At 40.1% G+C, this 23,727-nt stretch overlaps 1 protein-coding gene across 1 annotated transcript in view; it reads left to right on the forward strand.

Moving 5' to 3' along the window:
- Positions 1-289: 289 nt before the first annotated feature.
- TNFSF13B (TNF superfamily member 13b) overlaps positions 290-23,727 on the forward strand; it is a 33,091-nt gene continuing 9,653 nt past the window's right edge. Inside the window, exons 1-3 of the mRNA XM_008684973.2 lie at positions 290-854; positions 962-1,049; positions 16,087-16,143. Of these exons, the coding sequence (XP_008683195.2) occupies positions 504-854; positions 962-1,049; positions 16,087-16,143 (496 nt within the window). The 5' untranslated portion in view covers positions 290-503. The remainder of the gene's footprint in view (positions 855-961; positions 1,050-16,086; positions 16,144-23,727) is intronic.

A 23,727-nucleotide genomic window follows, 5' to 3' on the forward strand; every position in this document is an offset into this window, starting at 1 on the left:
ACCTTCACATTAATTATTTTTATTACAGCAGCAGGAACCTCAATGTTCTTTCCCCTGCCACCCCAAGCTGTGTGGCCCTGAGTGGGGCAGCCCTGGCCGTGCCACGGGGAGCTGGTCCAGCACCTGCACGCCCGCGGGGCTCTCCCCAGTGTGCCAGCCCACACCCCGAGTCCCGTCACAACCGGGGGATGCACGGGGCCCGTGCGCGCGCGTATGTGTGTGTCTTGAGATGCCATTAAAATTGTTACAAAAACTGAAAGTGAAATGAGGAAATGATTGGGCAATCGGATTGAAGGGCCAGTGCCAGGAAGACCTATCATACAGTGGGGCCGAGATGCAGCCGGGCAGACGGAGGGGAGCTCAGGAGAGCTCTCCTGAGGGCGACGGCGGGGCCCGGCCCTGGAGTCAGTGTAGGACACCAGCAAGCACAGCTCACAGGAAATGATCCATTCCCTGCGCTCACTTACTCGAAAGGCCCGAACCTTCAAAGTTCCAGGAGTGCCATGGATGGCTGCACAGAAGGCCAGCGGTCACGCCTTTCTCCCTGCCTGCAGAGGGGAGAAGAAATGAAACTGAAGGAGTGTGTCTCCATCCTCCCCCTGAAGGAAAGCCCCTCTGTCCCATTCTCCAAAGATGGAACGCTGCTGGCCGTGACCCTGCTGCTGGCCCTGATGGCCAGCTGCCTCTCGGCGCTGTCTTTCTACAGGGTGGCCGCCCTTCAGGCCGAGCTGGGGAGCCTCCGGGCGGAGCTGCGGGAGCACCAGGCTGAGCGGCTGCCAGGCCCCCCCCAGGCCGGAGCCACGGCCCCCAGGGCAGCCGTGCAGGAGGCCCCAGCTGTCACCTCGGCTCTGAAAGTGAGTTTGCAGCAACTGTAGCCCCAGGCGAGGGTTCACCCCGCACCGCCACCTCCCACACATCCCTCAGATGTCTTTGCAATAACTTGGGGTTTTTCTCTTCTTAGGGGATCTTTGCACCACCTGCTGCAGGAGAAGGCAACTCCAGCCAAAGCGGCAGGAACAAGCGTGCCCTTCAGGGTCCAGAAGAAACAGGTAGGTTTCGGGCACGGAAGCGTTTAGGAGTCAGGGAGCCTGGCGTCCACAGGTGTGGAGGATGGCCTCCACTTTGGGGGCCCGAGAGCAGACCCGCGCACGGAGAGTGTGAGATTTGCATCTAAAGCAGGGGGGCTTTCGGGCCAAGCCCGTGCACAGCACGTTCTGTCCTCCAATGAGCAGAGTATGAGGGCTGTGCTGTCCCGTAAGCAGAGAGGAGGAGAAAAGGGCCCCATTATCTTCCTCGTAGATCGTGCATGTGTCAGAAACCTTGTCTAGCCCTCCAGGAGAAAAGCACGGCGTGTCAGTGAAGATTCTGTCTACCCGAGTCATAGGAGGCCAGGTGAAGGGAAACACTTCCGCAGGTGCGTGGCGTGCCCTGCAGCCCAGGGAGGCTCACACCACAGCGGCTGTGTGTTTGTGATTTATTGTGTTTGTGCTTTAGTTTTCTAAAAAGTTCATTTTACACACCACACACACACATACACGGAGAGATTTTTAAAGCTTTTCTTTAATGCTTTTCCAGGAAATCCACAAGTTTATAATCTTCTTGTAAGAGTTCTTGAGGGATTCCTGCCTTTGTTCATGTCCCACTCATTCCAAGAGTCTTGGAGATTCCTGAAACCTCGGACTGGGCAGGGCCTCCCCAGATGCTCGATTCTAGTTCCCGCATTTCAAAGATGAGAAAGATCATTTGCTTTACATTCAATAGCATCACAACTTAAGAGATCCTTGGTATTGTTTCTCTTTTACTTTGAAAGAACATGTTTGGGGCACACGGGGTGCGCTAGGCAGGCACGTGCTGGGGTCGTTACTGTCCCGGCTACTGCGTCCTTAAACCCCCACACTGACCGTGAGATGAGCAGAACAGGTGTAGCTGTTTGTACTTGTGAAGGGAAGTGCGTGACTTACCGACTAGGTGTGCTTCCATCAGACAACACACACACACACACACACGCGCGCGCGCGCTCACATTAGATGTTAGATCCTCAGGCTGGACACGTATTTTTCACTAACTGCCTTATTCATGGGCAAAATTCTTACCTATTTCATAAAACCATGATTTTTACATATGCTTTGTGTTAATTATCAGAAGCAGGTGAGTGAAACATAAATAAACTAGGAAACACTAATATTTTTACTATACTTTAATACATGAATTATTTTCATATTTTGCATTTTGTCATCTCTATTTCCTACATAATTGAAAAAATACAGTGTATATACAATGGCATGTTTTTGTGTTCACTTATCATTATACAGTCAGCATTTTCCCTATTTATAAGTAATTCTATATTAGTTTGCTATCATACAGTTATTTAACAAGACCATTTCCAGAGTTTTTGTGCAGATCTCTTGTTTCTGAGGAATTATATGTTCCATATAAATTCCATAGATAGACTATCAGAGCTAAAGAGGATGAACGTCTTTACCCCCTCATGGCCTCTTGCCACGTTGCTTTCAAAATGAGTCATAAATGTATGCAGTCAGAAATGCAGTGGACAAGTTCTCCACATTCTTACAGCGTTTTATCTTTTAACATTTATTTTGGCTCTATTAGTAGCTGTAAAACGGTATCTCAGAGGTAATTTGTTGCTTGCTTACAAATAAGAATTAATTTCTTTCTGCGTATTTGGATAACTTCTAATTTTATGTTCTGCTCATTTTTATTTATAACTTCCTTCATTTGCCCTAATTTTTTTGTAATTTTGAAGAAACTATATTAGGCATACTGCTTCTCAAAATTTTGCTGTAAATATTTTCACAATATTTTGCTTCTTTTCTTAACTTGTACAGAGATTTTACATCTGTGTATTTAATGTGATAAACGTCTCCTTTTGATCTTCTCTAATACATTAAAGCTAAAAATGTATTTATTCAGTCTCTTACATAGCCTGTTCTATTCACTGTTACTTAGACTTTTTTCTAACGTAATGTTTTAGTTTGGTGTCTAACTCCTTTCGTCCTGGCGCTCCTCTGGTAACTTCCCCTTTCTTCTTTTATCTTTTCCTTCCAAATTACTGCTAAATATCTCAACCAAATTTATTGGGTGATTCTTTTTAACATGTTTGCATTGGACAGCTTACTGTATTGCATCAGGTTTCTTATATATAGCCGAATCTATTTTGGACTGCTTTTTCATTGATTTATTATTCTATTTATCTGTATTAAGTAAAATATTTTAAGCATTATATATATATAATGAGCTTTAATATCTAGTAGGGTCAAAGTGCCTCAATCTTCTTCAACCTCTTTGCTAGTATTCCCTGGCCTCTGCACATTAGTTTTACAAATAAACCTTAAGTTTACCATCGCAAAGAGGATATGGGTTCTTTATAGCAGATTTAAGAAGAAAGGACATTGAGTAAGAGATTCATTAACTCCCGGAGTCCCACTTCCCCAAGATACCATCTATTATATTTTAAATTTTCCTCCCATGTGCAAATCTTTACAAATTTGTGATTTTATGGCATCCAAAAATTATATACTGATTAAAAATTTTCCCTAAATAATTTTTAACTGTTAGAAAGTGTGGAAAGTAACAAAAAATTCTATCGAGTGAATCAAAATTTACCCAGTTTCCAAAGTCCAGATGTAATTGCTATTGTCATTATCATGGTTTGCCTGAGATTTTTATAGACCTTCCATAGAGTACATATATCTATATAGTATACACATACATAGTATGTATATGAATTTATCATATGTATGTATAGATAACGTATATATGCAGTAAATAGTACATCTCTCTCTGTGTATGTGTGTATATATGTACACACACACACACACACACACACATATATACACACACTCACAACATTCATAGATCCGAGACAGAAGGCTTGGAGAGGAGAACCTCAGTGACAGGTCGTATCTACTATTCCTCATCCGCGAAAGTGGCTTGAATGTTGCCTCAGATGCCATCCTTTTGTGCAGGGAAAATGTATTTTGCTTAGCACTACAAAATTAATGTGTCTATAACCAAGGAGTTTGTCTGAAACTCCTTATTTATTTGTTTAGTCTGTCTGGTACAGTCCTCTTTTTGGAATTGAGGAAATTCGGTACAATTTGACTCTGTTATGCAGCTTTCTTTGTTTTTTTTTTTTGTTGTTCGTTTGTTTCTATTCTAGTTCTGATTTATTTTTAAAAGATTTTATTTATTTATTTATTTATTTATTTATTTATTTGAGAGAGAGAGAGAGCAATCATGAGCTGGGGGGGCAGAGGGAGAGAGAGAAGCAGACTCCCCACTGAGCAGCGAGCCTGACTCCCACTCCGGGCTCAATGCCAGGACCCTGAGGTCGTAACCTGAGCTGAAACCAAACCGCTTAACCGGCTGAGCCACCCAGGCGCCCCTAGTTCTGATTTATTTTAAGTAAGACTCAAAAAACTTTAGGTTGTCCCTGTTACTTTCAAAGTGTCCATTCATGTGCTTATTTATTACTTTTCTATATACATTCTAGAACCATTGACATTTTTTGTTGGAATTTTATAAAAATTGTAACTCTGAAGAAGAAAATGAATTTTTTTACTGTTTAATTTTATATATCCAAGAGCTTTTAATATCTCTTTATTAAATATCAAATTTAAAATTTCCCAATTAGAATTTTCCTTGTATGTTTACTTTTCTTTCATAGTTAATTATAAAAAAGCTTTTGTTGTGATTTTGAAGTCCTGGGATTTTCAAATAGGTTGTTAAAGTGCGTTAAAGTGTACTGAATTTTCAACAAACAATGCAGCATTCGGTCTCATGGTTAGTTTTAAGCCACATCAACACATTTACTGGATTTATACTTAACAGAATTATGGTATTGTTTTAGATTTTTTTTTTAGAATACTCTGCTTTCTGCATATTCTCCTCAATATCACTGTGCCATCATTTTATCACTACGTCAGAAAGGGTCAGAGCTAAGTACTGTTGAGTAACACTCCAGAATGTTGCCCATTTTTATTTCTCTGTAAATCCAACCTCAATTTCAGCAGGCCCTTCAGTTTTATTGCGTGTTTGTTGCATTTGTCAGTAAACTCCAGTGTGTGGGGCGAGAAAGCCGCGTGTCCTCAGCCCACAGCACGCCTGGTGTGACGGATCACCTGGGGGCGGTTTGTTCGCGTCCTGTCTGTCCCGCTGAGGAGTAGAAGCTTCTGTGCTCTGGGTCCCGTCTTTGGCATGTTCGTCGTGGTACTTGTACGCAGTAGGTGTTCTGTGAATATTTGCTGACGGGTTTTGGGCTCACTGTGAAGTCTGATGCAGTGATTTGGCATCATTGGAAGCGGGGATTTTCCCACATTTCTTCATTTCTCAGGTTTTGATCAGAGGCCGTCTTATGCAATTTTTTAACTTGACATTTAAAACAGCGAAGTCACCAAAGAATGAGTTTGATAGCAAGGCTGGACTTGCAGGGAGCATCTGGGGGCCCCTTCCCCAGACCTTCGTGGTTCACCAGGTAGAGGCACAATCTGGGCTCGCCGAAGAGCCGTAGAGAAACTCTGATAGTCAACAGCCTGTCTAACTAATTTTGTGGATTTCTGGTTTTATTTAATGTTCTGGTTTTAACTGGAGTGTTATTTACATACGGGAGAGGGTACAGGTCGTGAGGGTACGGCTTGGTGAGTATTCACAGAATGACCAGCAGTAGATGAAGGGATGGACATCACCGTCAGCCCACATGCCCACTTGGTGCTTCTCCGGGCCTCCCAAGGGTAAACGCTGCTCTTATGTACTTGTACAGTTTGGGTATTTGGCTCCAGTTTTGTTTTTCTTAATTGCGTTGTGTTTCAAATGGAGGTCTTAATAAGTTTCTGTGTTTCATAAGATAATTTCTGATTATAATATAACAAACAGAAATGTGGGGAAATCCAAGATCAAAGAATTGCCAAATAGCTCATATTAGCCAAAAGTTCACTTTTCAGCCCCTAAGTATATTTGGAGATATTCCCAATTAAAACTAATAACTAAAGTGATCTGGCTTTGAAATATTTGTTGAAATTTCTTCATAAATGGAATCATCATGATCCTTGTAGTCGGCTTTGATCTAACTATCCCATCTACTTAAAGAACGTAGAGATAACCATACTAAGAGCCCATCAAGAGAATGGGTTCTTTTGAATGGATTCCCACTGAGCTAAAACAAGGTTTTATTAATAAAATCAGGTAACCTTTATATCTTCCCCCTTGTTATTCAGTAGGGAATTAGAAGTTATTAGAATTGCATGTATTTTCGATTATAGAAATACAGAAATTATTTTTATTGATAGGGTGTATTATACTCATCTCAATTATAAGACTAAAATGGTATTGAAAGCATGAACAAAATATAAAAACAAGTGTGGGGAAAAATTATCCATATTTCATCTTCTAAATATTTGTTGTAAGATTTTGGCCATTCTACTTTAAATTATTTTTCTCCATTTTTAAATAAACGTTCTTGGTTTGGAGTTATTTTAGAATTATAGAATAGTTGCAGAGGTAATGCAGAGTGTTGCCATATAACCCCATCCAGTAACCCCCCTTGTCTTATATTACCGTACTTTGTCACAGCTAAGAAACCAACATCGGTTCTTAACAAACAACTGAACTCCATTTCTGAATGTTCTTTCTTGAAATCCATAGTCCATCTCCTTTGCAAGGAAACATGGGAGGTCTGATGGGTCTGTAACATCCAGTCTTTGTTTCATGGACATTTCTGGCTTGGCTGAATCTTACAAGACTGTAAAACGAGTGTCGAAAGCATATGCAATATAGAACTCAGTCATCCAATTTGTACCAGAATTAGGTTAACTGGAGCCTCTTCCCCATTAAGGGTGTGTTCCTTCCTCGAACAGAAACAGCTGGCTGCTGTCATGGTGATCTTTGACCAGAATCTTCCCTGAGTGCTATTTTTTCGCCCCTGCTTCAATAATGACTTCTTTTTCAGTGTTGCAAGAGCTGGCTTCTGTTCAGTTTCCAAAAAAGTAATAAAATAAAATAGTGACCTCACAACCAAATCTCTGAACCCTGTTCTTGTCAAGTTTAAAGTTTTGGGAAACAGAAGAGCCAGGAAATGAGTCAAGGCAGCCAGAAGTGATGTCGCGTGTCTGCCATGCATGCCACAGGCCCGTTAGGTGTCAAGCACTGTTCTAGGTGTTGGGTGTTGATTGGAAAACATGACAGATAAAAGTCTCCTGCCCACTGGAGATTACATTACAGCAAGGTGGAAAGACACAGGAAATAATTAATAGACACAGTTAATGAGTAAATTAAATATACTAGAAAATGGCAGAGATCATGAAAAAGTACAATATCTCGGGCAGGGGTTCACAGAATGGGCAGCGTGAAGGGCAGGGAAGAGGAAGAGTGTGCGTCAGGGAAGCCGGGGTAAGTCTTTCTGTTTCTCCTCGAAGGCTCAATAATTCTTTATACTTTCAACTTTTAAAAAATTTGCAGAAATGGGTTGATATTTTAAAAGTCAATTCATAATGTTGAGGAATGTGTTCTCATTAATAGTCCTATAGGAATGGATAACATTCGTTTTAATGTTTGTTATTTTTATAAGTCAAGTACTATTTAAAAAAACCATATTGGGTGGCTGCGCTTTTGTTGTGGTCAGATTTTCTTTGAAAAGGTATTCTCAGGGCTCCTGGGTGGCTGTCAGTTAACTTTTGGTTTCGGCTCCGGTTATGATTTCAGGGTCCTGAGACTGAGCCCCACGTTGGGCTCCACCCGCAGTGTGGAGTTTGCTTGAGATTCTCTCTCTCCCTCTCCTTCTGCCTCTCCTGCTGCTCACGTGCACACACTCTATTTTTCTCTCTAAAATAAAATCTTTTAAAAAATTTAAAAAATTAAAAAATAAAAGGTATTCTCATTTCTTAAGAGTTAGAAAAGAAGCAGATTTTGCTCAAAAATAGAGGAAACATCCACTGTGCCAAGGTCTGAGGTGGGCACTCCAGAATATACAGAAATGGGAGACAGAAACTAAGTTATTGGGTACGTTGCATACACGAGCTCTGGGTTGGGCTCTGTGGGTCTGTGATACCATTTGCCTTCTCAGTAACCCCTAGTAGGTTGGCGTTACTGTCTTCATTTTAGATGAGAAAATTGAAGCCAAGACATAACCAGTCCCTTACCTCAACAAGCTAACTACTGAGTTGGAGAAATTAAAGAAAATTAATGTAAATTTTAAAATAATAAAGTTTATCAACAAGCTCTTTAGCCTTTACAAAGCACATGTAAGTTATGACTTCAGTTGGTTCTCACAACAACACTATGAAGTAGATATTGTTATTCTTATTACATAGATAAGAAAAAATATTTTAGGGGCGCCTGGGTGGCTCAGTCGTTAAGTATCTGCCTTCGGCTCAGGGTGTGATCCCGGCATTCTGGGATCGAGCCCCACATCAGGCTCCTCCACTGGAAGCCTGCTTCTTCCTCTCCCACTCCCCCTGCTTGTGTTCCCTCTCTCGCTGGCTGTCTCTATCTCTGTCAAATAAATAAAAATCTTTTAAAAAATATTTTAATATTAAGTGTTAATCTCGTGATTAAACAGCTAAATTGGTTTGAGAACTAACATTTGAATTCATTATATACTGACTACAAATTCTGAGTTTTTTTCCATCGTGTGAGCTGTATGTGCTTAATGTTCGAGTCATGCACCAGACTTGAGAAAAACTATTGGGTCCCCAAGAGGCCGAGCCTGTTACTAACATTAGTCCCGACAAGAGGCCGTCTAGCAATGGTATCCTAGGATGTGAGTTCAGATCACAGACTGGAAGATGATCGACACCATGATGAATAAGAGCTGAGCTGGGTTTTGAAGAGTGAGTCGATTTGGGGAAAGAGAGACAGTACCCCAGGGCATGGAAACAGAGATGCAGTGGGAAGTAGAAAACATGCAAGAAGAGGCCTTATTGTAGTGGGTTGAACGGGCAGAATACAGGCCAGCACCTTGACGTTGTTCTTCTGCTTGGATTGTTGCAAAGGAGAACTGATGGCAGTGCAGGTTTTCCCCTCCTCCTCCTCCTCTGACTGGGCTGCTTGGGATAGAAGGGGAGATGACTGTAAAAACCTATCCAGTGACAGCTTCTGACACGGGCTGAGAAGTCACACTTCGGGGCTCATTCTGTTTCTCTTCTGTCTACTGCACTAGAACGTCTTCTGGGAAGTAGAGAGTAAGAAATTTTAGAGAAATACTACACAACCATCTGCTTCAAAAAAATATTATAGTGTGCTATGGTTCTACAAATGAAAATTCGAAATGCTTCTTGTTGAGGATTATTTGTTATGGGAAATGTTTTTCATATAACCCTGGGCCCAAGGATTTATTGTTAGAAGGTCCAGATATCAGTGGTTATTTTTCTTTTATAGAATCTATTTTCTCTAAAACATTAATTTAGTTTGATTTAACATGTATTATAAAGTTGAATATAAGGATGAGGTTTCTAAGAACCATTTGGGAAAGGTGGATATTGTTATGGTGTCTGTTGTTTTTTCTAAATTGTTGCACAGATTTTCTTTCTTTTTTTTTTAGTCTGATGTAAACCAGACACTGCAAATTTGTAAATGATGGTCCTTAATATCAAGTGACTCCGGCCTAGGGAGAGAGACAGTAATAGAAACAATTAGGCTGTATAGTGAAATGTTATTTCAGTAGATGTACGCACAAAGTGTAGGGGGATCCAATATTTAGCTGGAAGGATGAGGGAAAAAGTTGATACTTGGTCTGAGCTCTCAGGGATGGATGGGTTTTGCCGGATACCAAGGGGAGGAATATGTAGCCAAGGGAATGGCAAACACGCAGTCGAAGCTCCCATTCTGTGAGGGGTGTGGAGGTAGAGGTCCTGGGGTCATGAAGGTAGACTTGGGTTTTGTGTACAGGGGAAACCCGCTGAAGGAGTTAGAAATATTAGAAAAACAAGATAAAATTCAGGTTTAGGCAGGTCAGTCTGGAGGAAATGCAAGCAATGGAGTAGAAATGGCAGAAAAGAGAAGAGGCACAGCTCGGTGGGCAAGTGCAATTGTCCAGAGCAGTGAGGGTGGAGATCTGAACGTGGCTGCCATGTGCATCTTGTCCTTGTTTATTTTCCTCTCCCTGTCTCTGTCTGTCTGTCTCTGTCAGTCTGTCTGTCTCTCCCCCCTTCAGTCATACTTGCTGTGTCCCTCCAACCTCAGCCTTTGGGTATACTCGTGACTGTTAATTTTGTCTGGAATGTTCCTACCCCGTTCTTTCTTCTGACTTTAGTTTAAGCATCCCATTCCAAGAAGCCTTCCTGATTGGGTCCAAATCTGGGCACTGCGTCTCTCTTGCAACTTCAATTCTGTATCTGTGATGTTGATTCATACTTGTTCCTCCATGGGGGTAGGGATGCCCCATGGGAGTAGGGATTGTGTCTCCTTTGTTTCTTTTTTTTTCTTTCTAACTGAAACACAATACATGACCTAAATTTAGTGTTCAGTAAAATTATTGAATGAGATAAATGACAGAATCCAAATTGAGCAAAAGTTGAAAATTTGAACCATTAGAACTGGGTTATTTGCTGGGTTTCAAGATTGCAGAGGAAGGAATCAGTTGTGTTTACGAAGTTTCTAGGTTGGGCCGCTCAGAGGATAGTTATAGCCACTAAGAGAAAACAGAGGAGCGAGAGGTGAGTGTGTGTGAGGAAGATAGAGAAATAGATTTGGGTCATGTTGAGCTTGAATTATCACTCTGACATCCAGGCAGAATTGTCCAAGGGGAAGTCGAAGGTGTAAGAGCCAATTGTGCAATTCTCTGGTAGCTTTCTTCAAGCATTCAGGTACATTTCTATCTTGCTTTTCACCTTCCTTGACTTCAAATATGTTTGCATGTTGTGTCATGAAGCTAATTTTCCTCATTGGTAAGTTACTGATATCCAGTGCTTTACGAGTATACACCATTAATAATGAGAAATACTCTAAAGTAATGCAAAGAAATCATGGCAAAAGAAAAAAAAAACATATTCCATGGAGCTGATGACTCCACTACAAAATTAGTAATTTTAAATCAAAACAGGTCATTAATTGTAAAATGAAATAACTTACGAAGATGGCATTTTGTTTTCCTGGGTTTGGTTTGGTTTGGTTTGTGTTTTTACTCTTGGTGTTTATGAGGCAAGATGAAGGGCTGCCATTTTACATACCGTACAGTGCTTTAGACATAGAAATACTCACATTGGGAGCGGTGCGTGACCATGTCCAGTTTGTGCTCAGGACTCTGCACACACACACACACACACACACACACACACCCCTTCTGTTCAGATAGCTTTCTTTACTCCTATTGACTGTTGTGATCTCTATATTATTTTATCAACCTTTTTCCAAAAACACCAAAGAACTAGCCCCTCTTTAGTACTGCCTTGGGGCCATTGTAATGCTACCATCTTTCTGAGTTATCCAGAACTGAAAACTTGTTTTCATTATTAGTTTTTAATTCTCCTCAGACACACACTCATTAGTCACAGACTTTTCATCCCCCCCCCACAATTTATCTTGGATGCTCTATTTATATAATTGCTGCTGGGATCAAATCGTCCTCATACGACATTTACTACCAGTCAGCAGTTGAACCTTGGCTTTCATTCTCTCTGCATGGCAGCTGAGTCTACACAAGGACACATGTATGGCCTTTCCAAAGCACAACATGTATCAGGTGGGCCCCTCTCAAGATTAAAAATTCCTAATTGTTAAAAAACTTTCTGGTAAGTCAAATACGTACTTCTTAATTTAGCTCTCTAGAAATACTTTTAAAACTCTGTTAACTTGTATTGGCAAACTGTTTATCACTGGTCAAATAAAACTGTATAATCTAGTGTTTTACTCCAGTAGAAATGTTTACCCCAAAATCATACTTTCTTCAATTTCTTCACAAATCTGTGTCCCTCATTAGGTCAATATTTAGATCTTTATGGGATTTCTCCTAGTTAGACTTTTCTGGACACTGATTATTCATTCAAAACTAGTTCAAGAAAAATCAAACTGCATTTCTCATGACTTCCATATACTGAATGGTAAGGTATACAGAAATAGGAGAGAGGCGTGGCCTTCAGAACTCTGGTGCAGTGAAGTAATAAGACAGAAGGAAGAAGAAGGAGACCCAGGAAAATGCAGGAAGGACACCTCATCCAGACTAAAGAGTTTGGGAGAAGCTTGAATGAGATGAGTAAGGACTACCCAAAATGAGTAGGTGTGCATCATACGGATGGGGCAGATGTGCTGGGAAAGCTCTGTGTTTCCCACCGCGGTTACGTGTGATCTACAATAATTGCGTTATTTATGGTAGTTTATTAGGTTGAGCTTTGTTGAAATAATATACAGTGAACCCAACTCCAGTTTGAAAACGTTTAGTTCCAGTACAGAAAATAATACAGCAGCTACTAGCAATCCCGTAAACTTTCAAATCCCTTTTCCTAAGTAAATGCTGTTTGAATATAAGTGTCGTATTTCGACAGATGGCTTTCAAACTCAAAATGTTTTCCGCGTGGAAAATTTCTAAATGCTGTTCTGTGAGGTTGGTTGGATTTTATTATATCAAATATTGGGCAATAGTAAATTATTTTTGTTCTAAAAACTCTTATTTTAGGAATCCTCTTTTATAAACTATTTTTGCCATCAATATAATATTTTTGTTTTAGAAATATTTTACACAAAGTTTAATGTTACGAATAAATATTATGCTGTAAATTTGTACTTACCAAGATTATCCTTTTTTCACACATTTTTATAATATAAAATATGTATATTTAGAAATATGTGTGTCCCCATGAAACACAGAAAGGTTTAACGTATTCTATTGCCTTGTTTAGTTAAAAAGATAGATTATTCTCAGACTCTTCAAATTTCCTTCAATTGTAGTATAGGGAAGGATGCGCAAGACTGTTGAAAACCAAATACAATTGATGACCATTATAATTGTTACCAACATTGTGTTTCTTATATTAGACTATGCATTCTCAAAACGCTTGTGGCTGGCTCTCTATGCTACTGGGAGATATGAAAAAGCAGTATTGCTATTTTGACTCACTTTTTGTGAGCGATAATCTATACTTTAAAATCAGATCGATGTTGAATCAGAAAGCCTTAAAGGATTGTACTAGAGATAAGATGATAATGGACATCAGATTTCCTAAAACGGAAGAAAGGGAAAGAGGTAAACAGCACTGATGAGATTGATGGGACCTAAGCAGCATCTCATGAGGCCAGAGTGGGTAGTCCTCCCCCTTATTTCCAGCAACACTCCTTCAAAAGCCTTCAAAAGTGACTTTCTCTGGAATCAGAGAAGTTAATGAATGACACTGGCATCAGCAAGTATAATTCAAACACTGTTCTTGAACTTTTATTTTAATACTCCACTTTCCTTTCTGAAGAGTAATTCTGGAAATAAGCTTTTCTCCCCACAGTGTATTTTCTTCTAAAAGTTAGATTTCTGCTACTACCTGATGGAATAGATTATTGTTTTTTAACGTGTAGGTTGTAGTCAACTTTAGTGGGGCTGCAGAGGTTAAAATTCAGATGTTTTCTTATAGTTTGGGAGTGTCAAGTCATCACTCTAGGTAAAGCTCTTTCTTTAAGTAGAATGTGTAAGTCTCCTGTGGGGTGTTGCGTAAATGGCCAAGGAAAGAATTCGTTGAAATCAGGAATAACATCGTAACAGTTTTTCTTGTTTCTCTTTATCAGGTTCATTTGGTCTTCATGGCCTCCTAGTGCCCTACCTTTATGTGCCCAGGTTATTGGGTTCAGTACTGTGAAGAACAATAATGCTAGCACCACTCCCACTGTAACAGCCAAGATTGATCTCGCAAGTATTGTGGGCCAGGAATGGTCCTAAATATGTCACACGTAGTATCTCATTTAATCTCTGTATGCACGTGCACATACAGCGGAGGAAACACGGAACATTCGGAAATTTGACCTCGACTTTTGTCAACATTCTCTTCTGTGTGGAGGGAAGATTCGAGCTTCCCATGCTCTGACTGAGCCTCGCATCACTCACAGAGCTTATCACAGTGCCCTGGGAGCAGTAATTCCTTAAGAAGTGTTTGTGAGAAAGATAGAAACACGTTTAAGTACTCTAAGTACTGCGCCCGCTCTTCAGACTTTCTCTGCCTTGGGTGTTTGGTTTCTTCTTTCTTGCATGCCGTCCTTACTCATGACTGTTCTGCCTCTTAACGATGCTTTTACATATTTTTTGTGGCAGAAGGTCTGCCATAGTAACAGCACTAATGAAGCACATTTTCCCCGTGGCACAGACATGGCCACCATCTTTTCAACAAAAGAATCACAGAGTAGTTCAGAATGTTCTGCTCCTATTGAAATGATCAGATAAACATAAAAATATGTTAGAAAAGTTTCAGAGGTATAAAGGAATTGCAGCTTTTTTTTTTAAAGATTTTATTTATTAGAGAGAGAGAGAGAGAGAGCACAAGTGGGGGGGTAAGGGACAGAGGGAGAGGGAGAAGCAGTCTCCTCACTGAGCAGGGAGCCTGACAGATGCCAGGACCCTGCGACCATGACCTCAGCCAAAGGCACATGCTCCACCGACTGAACCGCCCAGGCGCCCCGAGAATTGCAGCTTTTAACATTATATTTCCTCTTTGAAATACCAAGGGGAACTTCTGCACAGATTTTCTGATGTGATCACTCCCTGCAGCAGTGTTCTTTGAAGGCCTGTGTGTGTCTGCACAGCTTGGGAATAGCTTATAACTCTTGACATCTGTTATTAGGTGTTGTGTTGTAAGTATTAGAACTCAGAACGTTTTCAATTAGTAAGTGAAGAAGGAATTCACTGTGTCAGACTCTTAAAATGTGAACATAGAGAAGCATGTTTTTAAAGTACTTCAACTCTGAACAAAATACTTGCTAGATAATAAAAACTAATATTTTCTTAATTTAAAATAGGCACACTTAAATTGCTGTTTCATATTTTTCGTAGATATTTACTGCTCTGTTTTCTTTTCCCATAGACAGTGTTCTCGTTTTGCTTTCACCTGGAGGCATGTGTTTTTATTTACCAGACTAGTTCTCTGGTTCCTTGAGTGCTATCTGGAATATCATACACGTGGTATGTGATGCAAACGGATACTTCCCAGAAGCTTTACTGATTATGCGGTTTCAGGGAAATCTCCCATTTTATTTTTAAAGATGCTCTCTCCCTTCTCTTCTTGGTCCAAAATATTTTACCCAAAGCCTGACTTTGGCTCCAGAGTGAAACAGGCGTGGCTTCAGTTCTTGCCCCATCACTTTCTGCCACAGGCCCCGAACAGGCTGTTTACACTTTCCGGGACTTTGTTTCCCGTATGCAGTTTTTAGGATTTTTGTGAGGTTGCCTGTATGTATATCATCTGCTCAGTAAATGTTAGCAATTGTTTTTATTTTCAGTAATGGTGATTGTATTAGCAGTAACAGTGAGTTACTATTTAATGTTGGCTTTTTTGGTTTGTTTCTGGTTTTTTTTTTTTTTTTTTTTTTTTTGAGAGAGAGTGGGGGGAGGGGGAGGGGCAGAGGGAGAGGGAGAGAGAGAATCTCAAGCTGGGTATGGAGCCTGATGCAGGGCCAGATCTCACGACCCTGAGACCATGACTGGAGCGGAAATCAAGAGTCAGATGCTTCACCGACGGAGTCAACCAGGCGCCCCTCAATGTTAGGTTTTTTAAAACAAAAAATCACTTTAGAGTATTCTGATAGTTTGGCTCATATCTGTGATGGATTTGAAAGACACATGATAATACTCAACTCGCATTCTGTCCAGGCATGACACCTGAAGGCAAGTTAGGCAGAACTGTCGGGATGATACACTTACCGTGTCTCAACAGCATGTTGAGTTTTTCTAAACCATGAATTTCAAGTCCATACTTTATTGTAAGTAAACTTTATAATAAAAATTTGTGTTCAGGTTTCATAAAGCAGTTTTAGAACAACGAGCAGGCTCTAAGGAGCATAACTGGTTCCATGTTTCCAGAAGAACAGAGTAGTTTTGTGCGGTCAGGCATCATGCTTCCCTTACCATTCCTATTCAAGTAACTAAAAGGATGTATTTTTGCTTTTCAGTCACTCAAGACTGCTTGCAACTGATTGCAGACAGTGACACACCCACTATACGGAAAGGTAATAAGATCATCTCCTGTAACTTTGCTGCTTACGTTCAATCACTTACTTGTAAGACTGTATTCAGACTTTCATCTCCAATCAACTGTCTGGCTCCAAACTTCTCAGAATCAGATGTAAAATAAGAAACTTCAATTTATTCAAAATCATTGGGGAATAAATATTTAGGCTAATGTAATAATCTAATAGACAGAATTACCTTAGAGACACTAATACTTAGAAATTTAAAATAATTAATGTATGATAAAACAAAATCAATACTAAGCCAAATTCCAGGAGTTTTTTAGAAATCATTTTGGCTTCTCTAGTGACTCGAGATCATCTTCACAAATATTAATTCCCCTATTGTATTAGGTGTTAGAAATCATAATAGGATGAAGATGAAACTGAACCGATCATAAACATTTTATATTAATTATTAGTAAATATGTAATATGCGCAAGTAAATGTAACTGTTTTATGATAATCCAATGTGAAATGATTGCTTTATATTGTGCCCATATCTGCTAAAGTCATACAATGTTCCAGTTGTGCTTAGCAATGAATCAAATATGTACTGTTCTTCACTTTCATGGGATTTACCTTTGGATGAGGGGGAAACAAGAAAAAAAAAAAGCAAATGAACAAGTGAAATGTAGAATGATAAAATTAAGTACTATGGGGAAAACTCCAGCAGGCAGGGGGTAGGGAATGTCTGGGCTGTGAACCAGAACAGGGAGTTCACAAGTGTCAGAGGGTTAAGCTGGGGGCCGGGAATGGGGAAACAAGAAGGAGCCCAGAGACTGAATTTGGATGGGCCTTTGTAATGAGTGCCAGGAGTGCTGTCTTGCATCTGTATTTTTCTAGTGGCTTTAATTATCCCAAATGTAACACAAGTACTAAACTATTTGAAATCCTGTTATTATTTATCCCTCTGCATTTTCCAAAGTCCCATGTTTGCAACTTTAATAGGCAGCAAACTGTTTACTAAGAGTTCAGATGAAGTCAGAAGAAGACCTTAAGGACCAAAGATAAAATTTTTAAATTATAAGTTAGGAAAAGTTTGTTTTACACATTTGGCCAAAACAAAAATGCTGTCCATCACTCAGAAAGATGAAGCTGCTACTTGACTGTGAATGTGAGCTGCATGGAGGCTTGTGCATGATCTTTCTGGTCGGTGGCTGCTCTCCACTGACCAGGGTGCTCATCTGCATGCGTTGCCCCTTGGACGCCCAGGTTAGCCTGGTGATGCCAGCAGGCCTCGAGCAGCTGTAACTGTTAATGGGCATGGGCTTCCTTAGCACCACTGCTCGTCCGCATCCTGTAAGGTCTGGTATGTTGTGTTTCCACTTTCACTTGTCGCAGGGTATTTTTTACTTTACCTTTCAATTTTATCGGGCCCGTTAGTTGTTCAGGAGTGTGTTGTTTAAGTTCCACGTACTTTTGAATTTTCCAGTTTTTCTCCTGTTACTGATTTCTAGTTTCACGTCATTGTGGTTGGAAAAGATACTTGATGTGATTTCAGTCTTCTTAAATCTGTTCAAATTTATTTTGTGCCCTAACATTTTATTTATCCTGGAGAATTTTCGTTGCGCACTTAGGAAGAATGCATATTCTGCTACTGTAGGATAGAATATTCTGTATTTATCTGTTAAGTGCAACTGGTCTGTAGTGTTGTTCAAGCACACTATTTCCTTATCGATTTTCTTTTGGATGATTTATCCATTATTGAAAGTAGGGTATTGAATTCTCCTACTCTTATTGTATTGCTGTCTATTTCTCCCTTCGAGTCTGTTAATATTTGCTTTATACATTTAGGGGCTCCAGTGTGGAATATATATATATACTTTTCATATCCTTTTGAGGAATTGGTCCACTTGTCATCATATAATGACCTTCTTTGTCCCATGTGACATTTTTTTTACTTGGAGCCTATTTTGTTTAATATAAGAATAGCCACGTCTTGTCTCTTTTGTTTACCATTTGGATGAAATACTGTTTTCCAGCCCTTCACTATGTGTGTCCTTAAAGCTGAAGTGAGTTTTTTGTAGGCAGAATATGGTTGGATTTTGTTTCTCTTTCAATTCACGCAGCCACTCTATGCCTTTTGACTGGGGAATTTAATCCATTTACGTTTAAAGTAATTATTGATAGGACTTATTATTTTTCTTTTGTTGATTGTTTTCTGGCTGTTTTTTAGTTCCTTTGTTCCTTTCTGCCTGTCTTGATGTCTTCCTTTGTGGCTTCATTATTTTGTGTCTTGGTATGTTTCGATTCCGTTCTGTTTGTATTGTGGGTGTCTACTATAGCTTGCTAAATTTGTGTTTACCATGATGCTTACATAAAGCAACTTAGTTATAGTAGTCTATTTTAAACTGGTAAAAACTTACCTTTGATTTACATCTTTTTATACTGTGTGTCTATTAACAAACTCCTGTAGTTATAATTCTTCTAATACTTCTGTCTTTTAACTTTTATACTAGAGTTCAGAGTGATCTATACTCATTACAGCCATTTCTTTCAGGTTTACTGGCGATTTGTTTTAGCCCTTTGATTGTATTGGATTTTCTCGATTCTTCACATTCCTTGCAGCTTTGTTGTCTATGCAGCTACCTCTCTTCCTCCTCATGGACTGATTTTGACTGGGAGACACTTTTACTGGTCAGCAGTGCTTGATATTAGCCACTGTAAAGCCTCCAAGAGCAAGGCTCCCTTTGCTTCCTCCCTTCCCTCCTGGAGGAAAAAAAATCTGTTCTCTGCTTTTCCTCAGTCTTGCAAAACAAAACAAACTGCTGGCTGTAAAAGAATGTCCTCCCCTTTTCTTTTTTTCTTATTGTCGCAGGGATCAAGCTCTTTTGGTTGTTCACCACAAAGTATGGGGTGAGATGGAAACCAGCTCCACAGAAGGCACTCTGAGAGGCCATGTGGCCAGGTGCACACTCAGATCTCACCATCCCTCCATGGGGGAATCACAGATGGAGGCTGTCTTCTTGGTGCTGACCGAGGCCCGTTTGGGGGAGAGATTGATGTGAATAAGTTGAAATTGTTCCTCTTACCTATATAAATGTGATTGCTTCTCAGTTTGTGCTTTACTACTTAGCCTCTACTTCTTAGTGGGATTCTGAATTTCTTTTCAAGGTATTTAGCATTTTCAGGGTATTGTTAAATCAATGTTTCTGTGGAGGGATGATGTGTAAGCCTTACTACCCCGCACCTTGCTGTCATAATCCTTCATTTGGAACTTGAAATGTGTCATCCCACTGTCCTTTGCCTACACGGTTTCAAGTGAGAAATCAACTGTTCATATGATCGAGCATGCCTTGCACTGGAAGAATTGCTTCTCTCCTGCTGCTTTCAGGATTTTCTCCTTGTCCTTTCTTTTAACCACTTAATTATAATTCACCTTGGTATGAATCTCTTTGAGTTTATCCTTTTTTAGAATTCATTCATCTTCTTGGATGTGTAGATGCATTCTTTCTTCAAAGTTAAGAAGAGTTTAGCCCTTATTTCTTCAAATACTCTTTCTGCTCCTTTCTCTGCTCCTTCTGAGATTCCCATAATGCAAATGTTAGTCTGTTTGAGGGTCCCTTGTGCTCTGTTCCCTTCATTTCTTTTCTTTCTGCTCCTTAGACTGGATAATTTTAATTGTTCCATTTTCAAATTTTTGGATTCTGCCTTCTGCCTGCTCAATTTGTTCTGTAACCTCTCTACTGAATTTTTGATTTCAGCTATTTTACTTTTTAGATTACAAGTTCTATTTGATTCCTTTTTTAACAAAATATTTTTTTATCCGTATACAGATAGTGTCTGTTTGTTCATAGATTATTCTCCTAGTTTTCTTAGGTTCTTTGTCTGTGGTTTCCCTTAGCTTTTTAAGCATATTTAAAAGATGTAAATCTTTGTTTAGTAAGTTCAGCGTCCAGGCTTCCTCAGAAATGGTTTCTGCCAATTTCTTTTTTTTTTTTTCCCTGTGAATGGTCCATAATTTTCTGTTTGTGTGCTTTTGTCAGTCTGTTGTCCCTTGTTCCAGAAGGCTACATGTAATGTACATCTTTAAAGTTTTTGATTGACACCAGCCTGGGGAGCTGCTCCTATCTGAAAGAAATCTCCAGACATGGATGCCTGGGGGGCATAGTCAGTTAAGCATCTGACTCTTGGTTTCTGCTCGGGTCATGATCTCTGGGTTGTGGGATCAAGTCCCACATCAGGCTCTGTGCTCAGCGTAGAGTCTGCTTAAGACTCCATCTCCCTCTCCCTCTACCCCTCCCCCGCTCTCTTCTCTCTCTCAAATAACTAAATAAATCTTTTTAAAAAATGGAAAAAAAAAAAGAAATCTCCAGACAAATGCGTAGCCACAGTGATTTGAGAACATAGCAAGTATTATACCCACCAGCGCCAGCAAGGCGCCACTGGAACTCAGGCCATCATCTCCATAGCTGCTGCCAAGTTGGAGAATGGGGGATGGGAAGTGACCAAGCAAAAAATACAATAGTTCCTTACTGAAATTTAACAGGCTTTTCCTTTTTTTCATTAAGTACCCTCTTGGTTACTGTAAGTTTTTTTTATTAGATTTCATATATTCAAAGATGTTGATTCTGTAAGTTTTGCCAGCTTAATTGCTATTTGGTGGAGGAACTTATTCTTTGAGCTTTTTACTTTGCCATTTTCCATGACCACTCTGGTCTAGAATAAAATTAATGTGATTCCCCTTAATTTTCTATATTCCTTCTGTCCCCCACAATACATTTTTTGAGTACTAATATTTCTAAATGTTTATGTATGTACTATTAAAATTTATGTTTCTGTTCCTTGTTCTGTCAACTTTAATACACAGCCTTGGAGCCCCAGGTATTACAAATGAGGCCACTGATGAATTTACTATCAATATTTTTCCTCCTCTACTTCTCTGTATTTGTAAGTTTTATAATTTCTGCATTGTCACGACATAAAACTGTTTCTTGCTTTTATTTCAAACCATTCTCTTTATGTGCTTTTGTCTTGCTTGGTTTTACAGATAAATATATTTAATACCCTTTGCAAGTGCTTTTACTGTGCTTTCCTCATTCATGTCTTAGTTTCCTGAATTTCACTCTTGACTAGTTTACTCTAAATGGGCTCATGAGAATAATCTTCATTAAGTTTCTGCATTGATAAAACTCTATCTTTGTAGTTTCTTTACTTTAAGGACAGATAGCTAGCTGCGAAATCCCCAGTTTCCCCTTTCTTTACTTGAGTTGTAGGAATTTCTCCACTCTCTTTTGGCATTAAATGCACTTTGAAGAAAACTAAGGTAAGAGAAATTTTTCTTCTTATAAGTGACTTGACTTTCTTGCCTGGTTACACAAAGAATTGTTTATTTACCTTGAAAAGTCAGTACTTATTTTACTCTGTATCTCAGGGTTTACTGCTGTGGTAGGTAACTTAATAACTCCTAAAGATGTCTACAGCCTCATCCCTGAGACTTGTGAGTATTGTAGGTCACGTGGGAAAGGGCACTTTGCAGATGTGATTACAATAAGAAATTTGGGGGAACTACCCTGACTAATCCGGGTGAGCCCAGGGTTATGATAAGCGTCCTTAGTTGGGTCAGAGTCAGAGAGGTGAGGTGAGGATGAAAGTGAAGATGGGGGTGCCTGGGTGGCTCATGGGGGGCCTGGGTGGCTCAGTCGTTAAGCGTCTGCCTTCGGCTCAGGGCGTGATCCCAGAGTGCTGGGATCGAGCCCTACATCAGGCTCCTCCGCTGGGAGCCTGCTTCTTCCTCTCCCACTCCCTCTGCTTGTGTTCCCTCTCTTGCTGGCTGTCTCTCTCTCTCTCTGTCAAATAAATAAATAAAATCTTTAAAAAGAAAGAAAGAGAGAAAGAGAGAAAGAGAGAAAGAGAGAGAGAAAGAGAGAAAGAGAGAAAGAAAGAAAGAGAGAAAGAAAGAAAGAAAGAAAGAAAGAAAGAAAGAAAGAAAGAAAGAAAGAAAGAAAGAGAAGATGGGCAGGATGGGATTGGTGCCTGGGAAGACAGAGAAGGCCAGGAACCAAGGAAAGCAGGCAGACTGTAGGAGCCAGAAAAGGCAAGGGATGGGCTTTGCAGCTTCCAGAAAGAACATAGACTTGCCAACATCTCGATTTTTGCCCATTTTCTGATGTTTAGAACTGTGAGATGGTAAATGTGTGTTGTTTTAGCCACTGAGTTTATGGTAATTTGTTACAGCACCAGCACAAAACTAACGAAGCTATATGGAACCGACTTTCCTGCCCGGGGTGCGCCCTCCCCATCTGTGGTTGCTCTGCTTGACTTTTTATTGTTGCTGGTTTTGTCTGCCAGGGTCCCAATGACCTGTATGCTGGTAATTCTTGACCTGTCTTATAGGTCTTATGCATTCTGTAGTTCTCTATATATTTTTCAAATACTAAACTCTTCATTTCCATCTTACTTTGTTTTGTGCAATACCTGTTTCTGGTTCTGAAACTTTTATTTTCATTTCAATGATCTTTTTCCTCTGCATCTTCCACGTTGTTTTAGCCAACATGGAAATTTCTTGGACTGTGAGTTTGTCGGAGATTTCGGTGTGCATACAAGGGCTTCTTCTCCATTAGGGAGTTGATTTTTGTTGGCTCTTTGTAAGTTGGCCACTGCCAGGACCTGTCACTGTTTTCCTGGCTTTCCCCCTCCCCTTCCACACCCAGCCCCAGTGCGATCCCAGTGACTTTTGGCAGCCCGTACGGCTGCTCTGGAGAACATGCATCTGTCTGCTTCTTTTGCATGACTGAACAGGAGGTAAAAACGGACAGACATTATTTCCACAGTCGTGTTGATAGCGGAAGTCTCTTGTTTACTTCTGCCTTGCCATCTAATTATTTCATACAGGCAATGATGAAATTTACTGTTACTCTCCCAATAGAATTTGACACTTGATGACTCCCTTCTTGAAACACATGCTGCCCTTGGTTTGTTTCTCTAACCATTTTCTTACCCTTTTGGCCTCTCCTGTTTGAATTTCTTTGCAAATTACTCTATAATGTATCTCCCCAATATAGATGTTCTTCAGTCCTCTGATATAGTCTTATTCTCTTCTCATTCTTCTTATTTCTTTGGCGTTCTTCAGTGCTCCTCTGCTGTCACTTAGCATGTATGTGCTGGTGGTTTAAATGTCGATCTGTAGCCCAAACCACTTACCTCCAAGCCTATATACACCTCTGGCTATTTAACATCTCTGTCTTTACAACTTGGTGGCATCTCGGCCTGGACTGTGGAAACTTGTCCCCACGTTTCCTCCTCCAGCGTTCCTATTTCAGTGAGTGTGATGACTGTGTCCTCGGTTGCTTCAGGCAGAATTTTGGGTATCATTCTTGACTATTCCTCTGACTCAGTACATTAATCTCAAAACTCTATCAGTCATCCCGCATGAACATAACCTGAATTAATCTATCTCCCTTCATTCCCATCTCACCATCCTGGTACAGACCACTGTCACCTCTCCTCTTGGCTGGTGTCCTTGGCCCCCGTTTTGTACCTTTTGTTGTCTGGTAGCCACAGAGTGATATTTTTAAAACAGAATCATCATTTCTCTCCACTGCTCACAGCCCAACAGGGGCCTCCAATGGCCCTCCATAT

Source organism: Ursus maritimus, unplaced genomic scaffold (assembly GCF_017311325.1).
Source record: "Ursus maritimus isolate PB19 unplaced genomic scaffold, ASM1731132v1 scaffold_10, whole genome shotgun sequence".
Taxonomy (NCBI): Eukaryota; Metazoa; Chordata; class Mammalia; order Carnivora; family Ursidae; genus Ursus; species Ursus maritimus.